The sequence below is a fragment of the Diuraphis noxia genome, unplaced genomic scaffold (assembly GCF_037042655.1).
Source record: "Diuraphis noxia isolate RWA-SAM2 unplaced genomic scaffold, SU_Dnox_SAM2 contig0005, whole genome shotgun sequence".
In the NCBI taxonomy this organism is placed as follows: domain Eukaryota; kingdom Metazoa; phylum Arthropoda; class Insecta; order Hemiptera; family Aphididae; genus Diuraphis; species Diuraphis noxia.
This window is the reverse complement of record NW_028301715.1, coordinates 2,857,546-2,873,849: the sequence shown is the minus strand read 5'-3', so window position 1 is coordinate 2,873,849 and position 16,304 is coordinate 2,857,546. Positions and strand designations below refer to the sequence as shown.

Here is a 16,304-nt window from a genome sequence, read left to right as displayed (position 1 = left end):
ATAATAATTTATAGATTTCTTGAAATTTGGGAACAAATTTGGTAAAAAATGTTGATAATTCCGCTAAATATCGTTTAAAGTCATTTGTATTGAACTAATCATACTTTTCATATTTTTATCGTTAAGTTCACATTATTTTACATCTAAAACACGTCTTTACTATACATTTGGGTGAATACAAAAAATAGAAAAAAAATTTGGTAAAAAATGGTGATAATTCCGCTAAATATCGTCTAACGTCATTTTTATTGAACTAATCATACTTTTTATATTTTTATCGTTAAGTTCACATTATTTTACATCTAAAACATGTCTTTACACAACATTTGGGTGAATATATAAGGTCGTAAAAAAATTTTGAAAAAAAGGTGATGAATCCGCTAAATATCATCTTAAGTCATTTCTATTAAACTAATCATACTTTTTATATTTTTAACGTTAAGTTCACATTATTTTACATCAAAAACACGTCTTTACAATACATTTGGATGAATACAAAAGGTCGTAAAAATATTTTGAAAAACAGGTGATGAATCCGCTAAATATCGTCTTAAGTCATTTCTATTAAACTAATCATACTTTTTATATTTTTAACGTTAATTTCACATTATTTTACATCTAAAACACGTATTTACAATACATTTGGGTGAATACAAAAAATAGAAAAAAAATTTTGGAAAAAGTTGGTAAAAAATTGTGATAATTCCGCTAAATATCGTTTAAAGTAATTTGTATTAAACTAATCATACTTTTTATATTTTTAACGTTAAGTTCACATTATTTTACATCTAAAACACGTATTTACAATACATTTGGGTGAATACAAAAAATATAAAAAAATTTGGGAAAAAACTTGGTAAAAAATGGTGATAATTCCGCTAAATATCGTTTAAAGTCATTTGTATTGAACTAATCTTACTTTTTATATTTTTAACGTTAAGTTCACATTTTTTGACAACTAAAACACGTCTGTACAATACATTTGGGTGAATATAAAAGGTCGTAAAAAAATTTTGAAAAACAGGTGATGAATCCGCTAAATATCGTCTTAAGTCATTTCTATTAAACTAATCATACTTTTTATATTTTTAACGTTAAGTTCACATTATTTTACATCTAAAACACGTAAGTAGTATAGATGTACCATTCCTGGCGCACTTTTATTTTTATCAGTAAAAGATCACAAAGAAAACAATGTGCAAAAAGATCAGACAATTGAAATGCAATAATTATTAAAATATTTTTCATAGAACTTATGATATTAATAATTGAAAATTTAAATGCAATAATTATTAAAATATTTTTCATAGAACTTATGATATTAATAATTGAAAATTTAAATGCAATATTTCCCCAAAAATATTTTTCACAAAAAATATGAAATTAATAATTAAAAATTGAATTGCAATAATTATTAAAATATTTTTTTTTTTTACAAAACTTATGATATTAATAATTAAAATTGAAATATAATAATTATTAAAAAGAAATTGAATACCTTAGTTAAAGGAATTGAAATGTATAATAAAACAATGGATACAACTATCAAAGATTTTAATAAATTACAAGAAAATGAAATGCAAAATGAAATAGAAAAATCAATATTAAATAATAAAATATTAGTTAAGTTTTGTAAATATGAATACTATATTACTAATAATAAAAATATTAAAATCATGAAATATAATCTAAATGCAATCCCTATTAAAGGAAATATTATAATGTCGATAATGGACACAATATTTCTGGAAATGGAAAGCCTTATGCTTCTAAAATACTAGAATCACCAACTTGGCTCGAAATTTGTAAGATAGCCAATGATATGATAATTACAACAGGTACTTTTTTATTCAAATATCTTCATGATATTTGTGTTTTTCAAGATTTAGGAAATATTAAAATTTGTTGTCTTGGCATGGGAGGTACAGATTCCGATCACAAATTGCTTAGAATATAACTAAATAATCATCATTTTTTAATAGAAATATTTCTATTAAAAATATCTTAATAAATTATATTTAAATAAATTTTTTATAATTGTCAATAAATTCTAAACATAAATGTCCACATATAGGTGGATCATCATAGTTTTGAAACTTGTCATTGTTATACCACAGATTATCATCACCTAAATAATTTAAAATTTCAGGAGGAGGAGTACTCGAAAATGAATCAAAATATATTTTATAATTTTTTATTTTTTTCCATGCAACCCAATGAGAACCATTTTGAGTAGAATTATTTAAATTAAATATCCCACATTCATTTAACCAAGGTTTTTCAGGTAATTCATTTATCATGAAACAACCTCTAAAATTTTTTATATTATTTCCAAATTTTATTATATCAAAATTACTTAACGGTTCGATATTTATATTTTTAACTTTACTCCAAAAAGTTGTATAACAACCTGGATAATTTTTAATGTTTTTTCTAAATGTTGATATATCGAAATTAATCATTTTTTCGATTTTTTTTTTTTATTTGTCTTCAATCCAGAACCTTTATTTTTTTCCATTTCTTTATTGTGACGAATTATTTCCTCTTCTATTTTTTTCTTATGTTTAGTATCTTTATAACTATCATACAATGCAATTAAAGCTGGAGTAGCTACTGCTGCAGCTTCTAGAAAAGGTAAAATTAATGGTAAAAATCCACCTTTAATTTGCTTCGGTGTAATCTCCAACCTTACTCCAGAATTTTTTTTCTTGGCATTTTTTAATTTATCTATTTGATTTTGATCTAAATAATATTTATTTTCTCCTTTATATATTTTATCACTAGCAATATGAATTGTTGCATTAGAATTTTTTTTATGAGCTTCAGCCAATTTTTTTTTATGGTTTTCAGTTAATTTAAAATGCATTTTATTATACAAAATATTAAATTTTATTCAAATATTAAATTCATTCCTAAATATCTTTTTGTTTTCATTACATTTGCAGTTGTCAAAGCAGCAATTTTTTCATTCAAAGAACTATCAGAAGCATAAAATCTTTCCATTGCTTTTTGTTGTAAATTTTTATCAGCGATATGTCTTGTTTTAGTATCTTTATGATCTTTATAAAAATAATCATGTTCTCTTGCATATTCGTCTAACTTGTTAATCGGGGGAATATTTTTATCTAAATTTGTAAATGGTCCTAGATAATTATATCCAGGCCAATGTATCGGAGGTAATTTTGAACAATTTAAAAAATCATTAAAAAACCCTGAACCTTTTATAATATCCTTTGGTAAATGTGAAATATACGACATTAAGTATTCTACACCTTTAACGGGAATATCAATTATCTTTTCTATTTTTTTAATACAAAAATTAAGAATTTCAAGTTTTTCATCATGATAAGTGTTTTTTCCCGATCTTTCTGCAGATGATATAACATGTAGTCTGTCAATTAATTGTTTAATATTATATTCTAACTTATTTGTTGTTTCTTTTGGTAAATTTAACAAAGATTGTAGTAAATATTCAACACCTTTTTTGGGAGTATCAATCAGTGTTTCCATGTTTCGTTTAAACAAATGAACAATACCAAGTTTTTCATTATGAAAACCATAATTTCCCGCTATTTCTTCTGCTAATATAAAATATAGTCTGTCAATTATTTTTATTATATTATCGATATAAATAAATTCAATAGGATTATTTGTATATTTTATTAAACCTTCTCCTTTGGGTAAACTTTGTGATTCTTTCAGTGTTGGTGATTTATCTTTTTTTGATGTTTTTGGTTTACTTTCTTTAGTTTTTGTTGATGTTAGTTTAATTTTTTCCCAAATAGGTTTAATCATTTCATTATATTTAGCACTTCCACTTGATTTAGGTTTTCCTGTGTTAATATCATTATTTTGGTATATTGAATCTGTTTCAATTAATATTTTTTCATAATTTTCAAAATCTTCTTTTGTATAAAATTCTGATTTTGTAACATCTGTATGAGTTAATAATCTCCACATACCTGGGGTTAGTATATGTTTTTTTCCATTTAAAATTATATCATCAAAATCAAATATTATAGGGTATTTTCCGATCATGAATTCATCAGATTTACTTATATAATATATTCCAAATGGATTAACACCTTTAGCTTCATTTGGTAAAGTTGGTAAATATTTTTGCGCATTTTCACCTAATATTATTATATTTTTAGGCATAGGAGATTTATTTGTTGTTATTAGTGGAGAACTTTTAGGTGTTTTCATATTATCTTGATCTTCTGTTAATCGTAATAATTCTGGATTACGAGGTTTATAAGGAGTAGGTATTATCATCTTTTGAATATCATTATCGGTTTTAATAGCAACCTCTTTAACATCATTAACAGATGATTCAACGTTTGATAAGGCTTTTAATATTGGTTCATAATGTTTTACTTTTTCTTCTGATGTATATTTATCGTTTAAAACTGTTTTTCTATAGTTATTTTGTAAATTTTTTTTAAGATTAATTATTTTTTGGATATTTTTTGGTGTATATTCAACGTGTCCGAGAATAGGGGACGCGTTATTGTTGTCACCTTCATCTTCATCTTCATCTTTTTTTATAAAATTTAAATTTTTTTCGGATTGTTCTAAATCTGATTTTTTAAAAGTTTTTTGTAAATTTTGTCTAAGATGAATTAATTGTTTCATTTTGTCTGTTTCGTTTTCTAAGTTATTTCCTACCTTGGAATTGTTTTGATCTTCAAATGTTACATTTTTTTTAATTTTATTTTTTAATTCATTTTGAATTTGTTTGATATCCATTTATTAAATAAAAAAAAAAATTTTCATCGTTCATCAATACTTAAAATATCATTACCTTTATTGTCATAGATAACATTTTTTATTATGTCTATTGTTATGAAACCATATGTTTTTATTTTATTTTTTTTATCATATGTTTTACAATAAGTTCTAAAAATGTCTTTAAATTTGTCTAATGGTATAATTTTACTAATAAAATCGGACCATATTTTTTTAATATAATAATTTGATTGATTAAAAACAATTAAAACAGTTAAATTATTTCTTATTGTTTTTATATCTACTGAAGTATAACTTTGTGTTAAATAAATAACACTAATATTCTTTGATCTCGATCTTATAAAATATTCCATTATCAACTTTTGATCTTCTAAAAGAAAATCATCAATAACCACTACACTATTAGGTTCACAATCATCAACAGATATTATATCACCATCAGAAAAATGAATGTTTATAGAAGATATTCCATCAAATATTTTTTTTAATTTTTTATAAACTGGCTGATCAATATTTTTTGTAAAAATATATAGATTTTTATATGGAATCCAATAACTTATAATCATATTATACAACAAAGTTGTTTTACCACAGCCAGATGCTCCTACCACTAAAACTCGTGAAGGTATTTCAAATAAAGATTTTTCTTTACTATCATCTTCAATATATTTTTTTACCATTAATTTATCCATTTATATAAAAAAAAAAATATATATTTGCTATTATAAATAATAATGTATAATATTTTTAAAAAATACGATCAATATATTGAAAGATCTCAATATAAAACTTTTTTACCTTTGAATAATTCACAACTTAATACACCTAATAAAACTACAATTTTTAGAATAGATAATATGGATGATTTTCTGAGCATTAAAGATGCAAAGTTTTATATTTATGGTAGATATTTGCAAAAAGATGGAAAAGATTATCCTAAAGATTCAAAAATACAACTAATTGATAATTTTCCTGCATTTTTATTTACTAGAATTGAAGTTAAAAAACATGGTAAAGTCTTGGATGAAATCGAAAATCCAGGAGTTGCTAGTACAATTAAAGGTGTGTTAGATTTTTCTGTGGATCCAAACGGACCAATTATAAACTCAGGATTTTCAAGCAAATATAAAGGTGGAGGTCGTTTTAATGTAATGGGTAAGTTATCACAATTCGGATTAGGATGGTTTAAAGACCAAATATATCCTGTTTTCCAAGGTGATATGGAAATAAGTTTTACGAGAAATACAGATGATGATGCGTTAATAAAAAAAGTTGTTACAGGTACAGAAGATGGAAAAATTATTATTGATGAATTTACAATTAAAATTCCAATTTTAGAATTCAATCCTATGTATAAAGTTTTATTGTTAAATGATTTAAAAACAATTTCTCAAGAAAAAAAAAATATTTTTAATTTTAAATCATGGCAATGTATTGAAGAAAGAAATATATCAGGAAAAACCATAAAACTCGATTTAACAACTCAATATCGAAGTCTTAATAGTCCTTTGTTTGCGGGTGTGGTATTTCAAACAAACAAGTTAAATACTCAAGAACATGATCCTTGTGAATTTGATCATTGTAATGTGAAAAATTTTAGGTTTGAAATAAATGGAAGACGTTATCCTGAAGAAACTCAAGATTTAGATTTTAAGAATGAAAAATATTGTGAAGCTTATGATAGTTTAATGGATTATAAAAAAACTTTTCATAAAACTCATCAAGAACTTCCTTTGATGTATAATGATCCAAACGATTTTAAAACATTTAGAACAATATATCTTGTGAACATGACTAGACAACCAACAAATATTTCTGCAACTAAACAAAATATTATTTTACATGTGGATTTCAATGAAGATTTACCTAAAAGTACAATTTGTTATGTATTTTTCATCAGAAATGATGAATTTTTATTTGATATTGAAAAAGGAACAATTGAAGAATCTTTTACTAATTAAATTAGATAATAGATTTACACTTCTTTTAAGAGAATTATTTTCATGTCTTTCTGACAACAATAATAGTACTCCACCTCTTTCTGGAATAAATTTTTGTGTTTTCAATAGAAATATTTCTATTGAAAAATAATTTTAATATTTATTTTGTTTTTTTTAGTAGGAAATGAGGGTGGGAATACACCCAGCCCTTTCTTTCTATTGAAAAATAATTTTAATATTTATTTTGTTTTTCTTCAATTAGATCAAGATAAACAATAAAATCATCACCAAAATTAACAATATCACCATTTTGATCAAGAATACATATTTCTATCTTTTGAATTGTTCTTACATTTACTTGTCTGTACATTATTGAATTACATCTTATAAAAGGATTATTTGAATCATAATAAAAAACAAACAAAAGTTCCTCTTCGATAACTTTTTCATCAATAAATGAAACAGACTTTTCAATTATGTTGCAATGTACTTCTAACAATTGTTTATTTATATTACTATCTAATTTTTCAGAATCTCCTACATGTTTATATAAAAAATTATTATCAATCCCTAAACTTAATTTTAAATTTTCGTCTATCAAACAAGTATTTTTTGAAGTTAATTTAATAAAATTATTATCATTTAGTAATTTGATATTTGAAGGTAATATACTATTCAATTGATCAATTGAATAGTTACCTTCAATTTTAGTTTTATATATTTTATCAGATTTTTTTGTTTGGCTAAATATAACACCGTTTATATTTTTTAAAAAACATTGTGTATAAAAAATTGGTTTGTTTGATCCTGTTATTGTATATTCAATATCAGGACCTAGTTTCCATGAATCAGGCCATACCCTATTTATAGGGATTAAATATCCCATATAATCAAAACCTAAACAATTTGATAAATATTCATCAAAACTTAGACCGATTGAGGCTGTAATATTTAAAAAATCATCAATTAATTCAAGACTTATTTTAGGAAAATCATAACAATTCATTAAATTTTCAATTTCATTTATTGTGTATATTCCTATTGGAATTTCAATCTTCGGTATTTCACCATTTCTACCTAATCTAATTATACATTTTTGATCTATATTTATATATTTTTCTTCGGAAGTAGGACAATACATTAAAGTATTACCAACTAATGAAAAATCAAATTCTGTATTTTCAAATCCTAAATTTTTTTTAAATTTTTCATCTAATTTATAATAACAAGGAGATTCAATTTGAATTTTTTTATTATTATAAGATAAGAATACCGGTTCAATTAATTTATTTAAATATGAAATGCTATATATACCTTTTTTTATATATATTTCTCTATGTTCAATTTCTATTTTACAATCTGATTCAATATTAATCAAATTTAAACTTTTTAAATACATTGATTCGAGACCTATTTTGAATTTATTATTATCATTGAATTCTGGTTGTGGTAAATGAATATAACCATTTTTTTTTACTTTTATAAATACCATTTATAAAAGTTTATATATTTTTTTTTCTAATTTATTCAAAATCAATCAAATGCATTGATTTTCCTTTGTTTAATTTTTTCATTCCTTTATAAATAAGATTAAATTTTGTTTTCGAATTTTTATATAACGATATTTTTTCATCTGTCATTTCATAATTATCTAAATATCTATTTGGTAAAAATACTCTAATTTTATTATCTAATACAACAGTTATTGTTTTACCATGCTCTGTATCAAAATATTCGAAAGAAGTCACCTCATATTTTTTTCCTTGTTCTAATGTATCTAATTTTACAAAATCATATTGAGTGTTGCCGCATTTATTTAAAGATGCTTTAAAATTTTCCATTTCTATTATTTATTATAATAAAAATAAAAATTTTTAAACATCGAAACATTAAAACATACATTTAAGCATAACAACATAACTATGTAAATCAATTAATTATGTTCACGTTGTCGTTGTTGATTTTCACGTTCACGTTCACGTACACGTTCACGTTCATGTTCACGTTGTTCTATTATCTTTATTGTCACATTGCGGAAATAAAGCATATTCTTAAGTTTCTTAAGTTTCTTGATTTCATGTTCATATTCTTCACACTGTTTTTTACGTAGTTCGATTTGAGATAATACCAGGTTAAATATATTATATTCATTATAATCACTATCACTATCATATTTACCATTTTCACGTAGACATTGTTTATTTTCATGTTTACATTCGATGATCAAATTAGTAGGTAATGAAAAAACAACATAACTACGTTGAATAATTACGTATAACTGTATAAGTATAAGATGAATAATTACGTATAATAATATTTACGTATAATAATAATAATAATATATAATATATCAACGTTTGTGTAGCTAGACTGATTATTTTTTTTAACATCCGGTATTGAATATCTTATCATATATATATATATTATGAGGTTTTTATTTATCGAATTATTTAAATAGTGTTTAAATATCATTTATACATGTCCAAGTGTTGTAGCCTGGTCAGTTAATGCGTTTGTTTTAAATGTGTTCTTAGTAAGATCGTAATTAGTGGGGAATGTGTGGCGCCGCATATTCTCCTGCTAATTTAATCATGCTTTGAAGACGTTTACAGTAAATTGGATAGGTGTAGGCGCCCACCTATCTAGTTCTACTGAAAAACTGTAGTTGACGATCAACAACACTTGGATAATTTCTCCCTCCCACGATAGCTTTACAGATATCTGTAAAAGAGTTCCGGCCTCCTTTTTTCATAACGGGTATCTGTAAAGCTGGGAATGATTTTACCGATTTTTTGCATTTTTTTTCAGATTTTTTTTTTCAATTGAAAATATTTGTTATTATTATTAAATATTTTAAAGTCTGATAATTCATTTAATAATTGATATTATCAAGTCGGAACAGCACAGATATTATTTATATACTTATCTACACTACATACTAAAAGTTTACCCCTCACTTCATATTTTTGATTTAAGTATAACTCCGGTAATATTTATGTTAGAAAGTTCATTTTTGCTTTAAACATTTTTAATTTTAATTCTCTTTAAGTCCCCCTCATAGTCTGATAGTCTAAAATTATTTCCAAAGATTTTTGGAAAAATCAAATAAAAATTTTTGCAATATAAAATGAGCGATGAATTATTACAAACTATACATTGTCTTAAATGTAAAAAAAGAACAAAAAATTTAAATCCTATTAAAATGCAAACAGTTAATGGTCGATGGAGAATTTCAACAAAATGTTTGGATTGTAAAACAAATAAAAGTAAATTTACAACATCATCTGAAATTGAACAACCCGTCACCAATAAATCTATAAATCAAAATATTTCAAATAATACAGACAAATTTTTATTAGCTAAAGAACTTCATAAACCAGTCAGATTAAGATTTCCTAAAAGAAGGATTAACACTAAAGGTATTGATGATCTATGGGCTGCTGATTTAGTTATAATGAGAAATTATTCAAATGAAAATAAAGGTTATTGTTATATAATTACTGTTATAGATACTTTTTCAAAATTTGTATGGGCATTACCACTCAAAAATAAAGATGGTATTAGTGTTTCAAAAACATTTGAAAAAATAATAAAACAATCTAAATCACAAAAACATCAACCACCAAAATTACTACATGTTGATAAAGGCTTGGAGTTTGTAAATAAACATTTTAAACAAACTTTGGAAAAATATAATATTCATATGTATCATACTCAAAACGAAGAAAAATCTGCAATTATTGAGCGATTTAATAGAACATTAAACAAAAAAATGAGAATAAAATTTGAAATGCAAAAATCTAAAAAATGGTTTAACATTTTACAATCTTTAATAGATGAATATAATTTTGATGATATACATAGATCTATTGGTATGAAACCTTGTGAAGTAAATAAATCTAACGAAGACCTTGTTCTACGCAAATTATTTTTTACAAAAAACAAACCTAAATTAAAAATAAAATTTAGCGTGGGTGATAGAGTCAGAATAAAAGCTTATAAAAAAACATTTGCTAATAAATATAGTAAAAATTGGACAACAGAAATATTTATAGTTAATGAAATTTTAAACACAAGACCTATAACCTATAAAATTATAGATTTAAACAATAAAGAGGTTGAAGGGAGTTTTTATAACGAAGAGATGCAAAAAACAGATTTATGTGAGTTATTAACTTTAACCCGTAGAGGATCAATGTTAATAAATTACATAAATTCTAATAAATTTTCTATATTATTGTCTCCAGATATTATGTATTGTTATTTTTAATCGAAATTATTCTATTAATAAATTGAATCTAAAAAATAATAATATTTTTTATAATAAATAATGAATATATTAAATATTACTGAACCCTTAGTTAAAGAAATTGATAACAATAATAAAATGAATATATTAAATATTACTGAACCCTTAGTTAAAGAAATTGATAATAATAAAATGAATAACAAAAAAACATATCCTCCCAAAATTTGTGATAAATGTAACTTAACAGTTGATAGCAAAAATTGGGCTGCTCATTTGAAAACTATTCGTCATCAATCAAATGATATAGATCAAACAATTGTACCTTTTAGATATAATAAAACATACAAAGGATTACCAATTAATCAAGAAAAACAAAACAAATATAATTATTTGAAATTAATGAAAAATGATATAAAAAAATATATGAAAAAATTTTCAAAAAAAGATAATTTATATGTTGAATTTTGTGCTATTGAATATCATGATAATACTGAAATAATTAAATATAATTTACATAAAATTCCAATTTATGGAAATATTTTCATTATTGATCAAGAAGATGATAATACTAGAAATCCTTATATTTCTAAGCTATTACATTCACCAAGTTGGTTAGAACTTTGTAGAATAGCCAATGATATGATAATTACAACAGGTAATTATAGACATCGTTTTCTAGAAGATGTTAAGGTTGTTCAAGATTTAGGAAATATTAAAATGTGTAAATTTTTTATGGGATCTTAATATTAAAATAATATTAAATTAAATAAATCGACTATATGTTTCACATTGTTTTTAAATGACATGAGTTAAAGGAAGTGATATCTATAATACAACAGATGAGAGGTGGGATAGTAAGTAGGTCAACTCTTATCTGTTTTTAAAAAATGTATTTTTAATAGAATAATTTCTATTAAAAATTTGAATGTAAAAAAAAAATAATATCCTCTATAATAAAGAATGGAAAGTTTAAATAAAATTGATTCCTTAGTTAAAGGAAATGTTAATATTAATAAAATGGATAACAAAAAAACATATCCTAACAAAACTTGTGATAAATGTAACTTAACAGTTACTTACAAAAATTGGTCTAGACATTTGAAATCTATTCGTCATCAAACAAATGATGTAGATCAAACAATTAAACCTAAGTTTAATAAAACATACAAAGGTAGAACAACAAAACAAATAAGACAAAAAAAAGAGAAAATACCAAAAACAAATAACAAACAAATAAGAACAAAAAAAGAGATAATACCCAAACCACATAGAGTTTTCAATTTTAGTGCAAAAATGTTTGAAAAGAACAACATGATTCGCCCTATTTTAAAAAATGAAGAAACAGCATTTCAAAGTAGATTAAAAACTTATGTTATTAAAAATAATAATATGGGTATTAAAGATGTTCAAGTGTTTTTAAATCGTTTAGATAATTCAGTAATAGGACAACTTAAACATGCATTAAAGAAGAAAAATTTAAAAGTTAATATTATATTTCTTGCTATATATAAGAGAGGTACTAATGAAGAAAATATGGAATATAAAGAATATAATTTTAAAACAACAAATAAAATTTTAACTACAAATTCTGACTTAAATGATTATTATACAAATGAAAAAATTAAAATTTTAAATGAAATTGAAGTGTTTGAAATGAAAGATTCTCAATGGAGACTTCATCAAATTTTAAGTTTGGGAATAAATATAAATAAATATGTTCCTTTTAAGGGTTCTTCATATATTCCATTACCTAAACATATTGGAGATAAAAAAGCTATTATCAATGTTAAAAATAAAGATGATAAATGTTTTCTTTGGGCAATACTCTCTGCTTTACATCCTGCTAAAAAAGATGCGCAAAGAGTAACTAAATATATTCCTTTTGAAAATGAATTTGATAATGCATTAAAAGGTATTGAATTTCCAGTAAAAACCACAGACGTTCCAAAATTTGTTAAAAGAACAAAAGATATTTCTATTAAGATTTATTGTTTAGATAAAAAAGTAATTGTACCTTTAGAAGTAACTATTATAGAAAAAACCAATCATATAGATTTGATGTATTTAAGAAAGGATAATAAGAATAAAGGTCATTATTGTTGGATTAAGGATTTATGGAAACTTTGTGGAAGTCAAATGACAAAAGATGGTCATAAAAGACTTATATGTAAAATGTGTTTAAATAGTTTTGATACAAAAAATAAGTTAAATGACCATCAAATTTATTGTGCTAATAATAAAGCTGCTAAAATAGTTCTACCAGAAGCCTATAATAAAACTTTAGAATTTCAAAATTATAATCATTCATTAAGAGTCCCTTTTGTGATTTATGCTGACTTTGAATGTACACTTAAACCAATATATACTTGTCAACCAAATGATACAGAATCTTTTACAAAATGCTATCAGAAACATATACCTAATAATTTTTGTTATTATATTAAATATAGTAATGATGATTATAAACCTCCTGTAGAATATTCTGGTCCAAACGTTGCTCAAAAATTTTATGAATGTATGAAAAATGAAGAAATACTTATTTCTAAAATGTATGATAAAATAGTTCCTATGAAAACTTTGAATGCAGAACAATTAAATAATTATTATAATAAATCTGATAAATGTCATATTTGTGAAAGATATTTATCAGATTTACCTCCAATGCTAGAGAAAAAATTTAAAATAATTAAAGATGTTATTGAATATTACAAAAAATTTAAAATAGTTAAAGACGGTGATGATGCTAAAAAATTAAAATTATATAAAAAAAATTTTAAAATAATTAAAGATGTAATTAAATATTACAAAAATTTTAAAATAGTTGAAGACGATGATGCTAAAAAATTAAAATTGTATGAAGATAAACTTAAAAACGAAATAGAAAATAAAAATAAAAATATGCGAAAAGTTCGGGATCATGACCACTTAACTGGAGAATATAGAGGAGCAGCACATTCTATCTGTAATCTTAATTATCAAAATCCACGTTTTATTCCAATTGTTTTTCATAATCTTTCAGGTTATGATGCCCATCTATTTATAAAAGAATTTGGGAATGATAATGAAAAAATAAAATTACTTGCAAATAATGAGGAAAAATATATTTCTTTTTCAAAAATGATGCCACGTAAAGTAACTAGGAAAGGCGAAGAAATAAAAATTTATACAGAATTAAGATTTATTGATTCATTCAAATTTTTACCTAGTTCTTTAGACAAGTTAACAAATAATTTAAGAAATGATTCAAAATTAAATTTAAAAAATAAATTTAAAGAACTTAGTAAATATTTTCCTGAAGAACATTTAGATTTAGTTACTAGAAAGTTAGCTTATCCCTATGAGTATATGGATTGTGAAGAAAAATTTAATGAAACATGTTTACCTCCTATTGAAAAATTTTATAGTTCTCTTACTAATAAAAATATAACTAAAGAGGAATATGAAAACTCACAGAAAATTTGGAAAGTGTTTAATATACAAAATATGCGTGAATTCACTAGTTTATATAATAAGATCGATGTTTTATTATCAACAGATATAATAGAAAATTTTAGAGATATTTCTTTAAAAAAATATAAATTAGATCCTATGTGGTATTACACAACACCAGGATTTGCATGGGATTGTATGTTAAGAATGACAAAAGTAAAATTAGATTTATTAACAGATATAGATCAAATATTGATGTTCGAATCTGGAATTCGAGGTGGTTTATCTCAATGTAGTCAAAGATATTCAAAAGCAAACAATAAATACATGGGAGATAAATTTAAAAAAAAGGAGGAGTCAATATTTTTACAATATTTGGATGCAAATAATCTTTATGGGTGGGCAATGAGTAAATATTTACCTACTGGAGATTTCAAATGGGTTGATAATGTGAAGAATTTTGATGTAATGAATATTTCTGATAAATCATGTAAAGGTTATATTTTAGAAGTAGATTTATCTTACCCTAAAGAACTTCATGATATACATTCAGATTTTCCTTTAGCACCAGAAAAACATTTTGATAACGAACAACTCCCAAAATTATTAACAACTTTGTATGATAAGAAAAAATATATAATACATTATGAAACACTAAAATTATATATTAATTTAGGATTAAAGATAGAGAAAATTCATAGAGTGTTAGAATTTAGTCAATCTCCTTGGTTAAAAGTGTATATTGATTTTAATACTAATCTCAGATCAGAAGCTAAGAATGAGTTTGAAAAAGACTATTTCAAACTAATGAATAATAGTGTTTATGGACGTACTATGATGAATGTTCGAAATCATGTTGATATAAGATTATGTTCTAATGCACTCAGCTTAGACAAATTAATTGCAAAACCAAATTTTGATAGAAGGACAATTTTCACAGAAAATTTAGCTGCAGTACATATGAAAAGAACACAAATATCTTTCAAACAACCAATATATCTAGGAATGTGTATTTTAGATTTATCTAAAATGTTAATGTATGATTTTTATTATAATACTATAAAGAAAAAATATGGAAATAGAGTTAGATTGTTATATACAGATACAGATTCACTAATATTAGAAATAAAAACTAATGATTTTTATCAAGATATGAAAATTATGTTAGATCATTTTGACACTTCAGATTATTCAAAAGATAATATTTATGGTTTACCTTTAGTTAACAAAAAAGTCTTAGGAAAGTTTAAAGATGAGTTAAATGGAAAAATTATGACTGAATTTATAGGTTTAAGATCCAAATTATATTCACATCGAATCTTAGATACTGAAAAAGAAATTAAAAAAGCTAAAGGTGTTAAAAAAAATGTTGTGGAAAATAAAATATGTTTTAATGATTTTGAAAATTGTTTACTAACAAAAGAATCAAAATATGTTAAACAAAATTTATTTAGAACTAAGAAACATGATATTTTTACTGTAGAACAAAACAAAAAAGCTCTAAGTGTTTATGATGATAAAAGATTTATTCTGGACAATGGTATTGATACATTAGCTTGGGGACATTATAAAACAAACATAGATAGAAATGATTTTGTAAACCATCTGAATACACTAATTAGAAATCAAAATCAAAAAGATTAGAAAAATATTTTTAATAGAATTGTTCTATTAAAAAATGTTTATAATAATAATGTGTGCCTGCATTGGGCATGCGTTTAAATATATGTTTTTAAAAAAAATTTTAATTATTAATAATATAAGTTTTGTAAAAAAAAAAAATATTTTAATAATTATTGCATTTCAATTTTCAATTATTAATATCATAAGTTCTATGAAAAATATTTTAATAATTATTGCATTTCAATTTTCAATTATTAATATCATAAGTTCTATGAAAAATATTTTAATAATTATTGCATTTCAATTGTCTGATC

General features: G+C 23.2%; 1 protein-coding gene across 1 annotated transcript; it reads left to right on the top strand.

Moving 5' to 3' along the window:
* The first annotated feature begins 5,900 nt into the window (after positions 1-5,900).
* On the top strand, positions 5,901-16,011 carry LOC149054716 (uncharacterized). The gene is made up of 11 exons (XM_089228582.1): positions 5,901-5,904; positions 11,495-11,593; positions 12,188-12,454; positions 12,584-13,105; positions 13,181-13,369; positions 13,847-13,957; positions 14,213-14,314; positions 14,522-14,659; positions 15,104-15,376; positions 15,518-15,577; positions 15,851-16,011. The coding sequence occupies exons 1-11, from the start codon at positions 5,901-5,903 to the stop codon at positions 16,009-16,011; spliced, it is 1,926 nt and encodes a 641-aa protein (XP_089084708.1).
* The last annotated feature ends 293 nt before the right edge of the window (positions 16,012-16,304 follow it).

Excerpts from the sequence above, each read along its gene's own strand:
- LOC149054716 (XM_089228582.1), top strand. Across the intron at positions 13,370-13,846 it reads ACATATACCTAATAATTTTT|TTCGGGATCATGACCACTTA; the intron begins GTTATTATATTA and ends ATATGCGAAAAG. Across the intron at positions 15,578-15,850 it reads TTCAAAAGATAATATTTATG|AACAAAACAAAAAAGCTCTA; the intron begins GTTTACCTTTAG and ends TTTTTACTGTAG.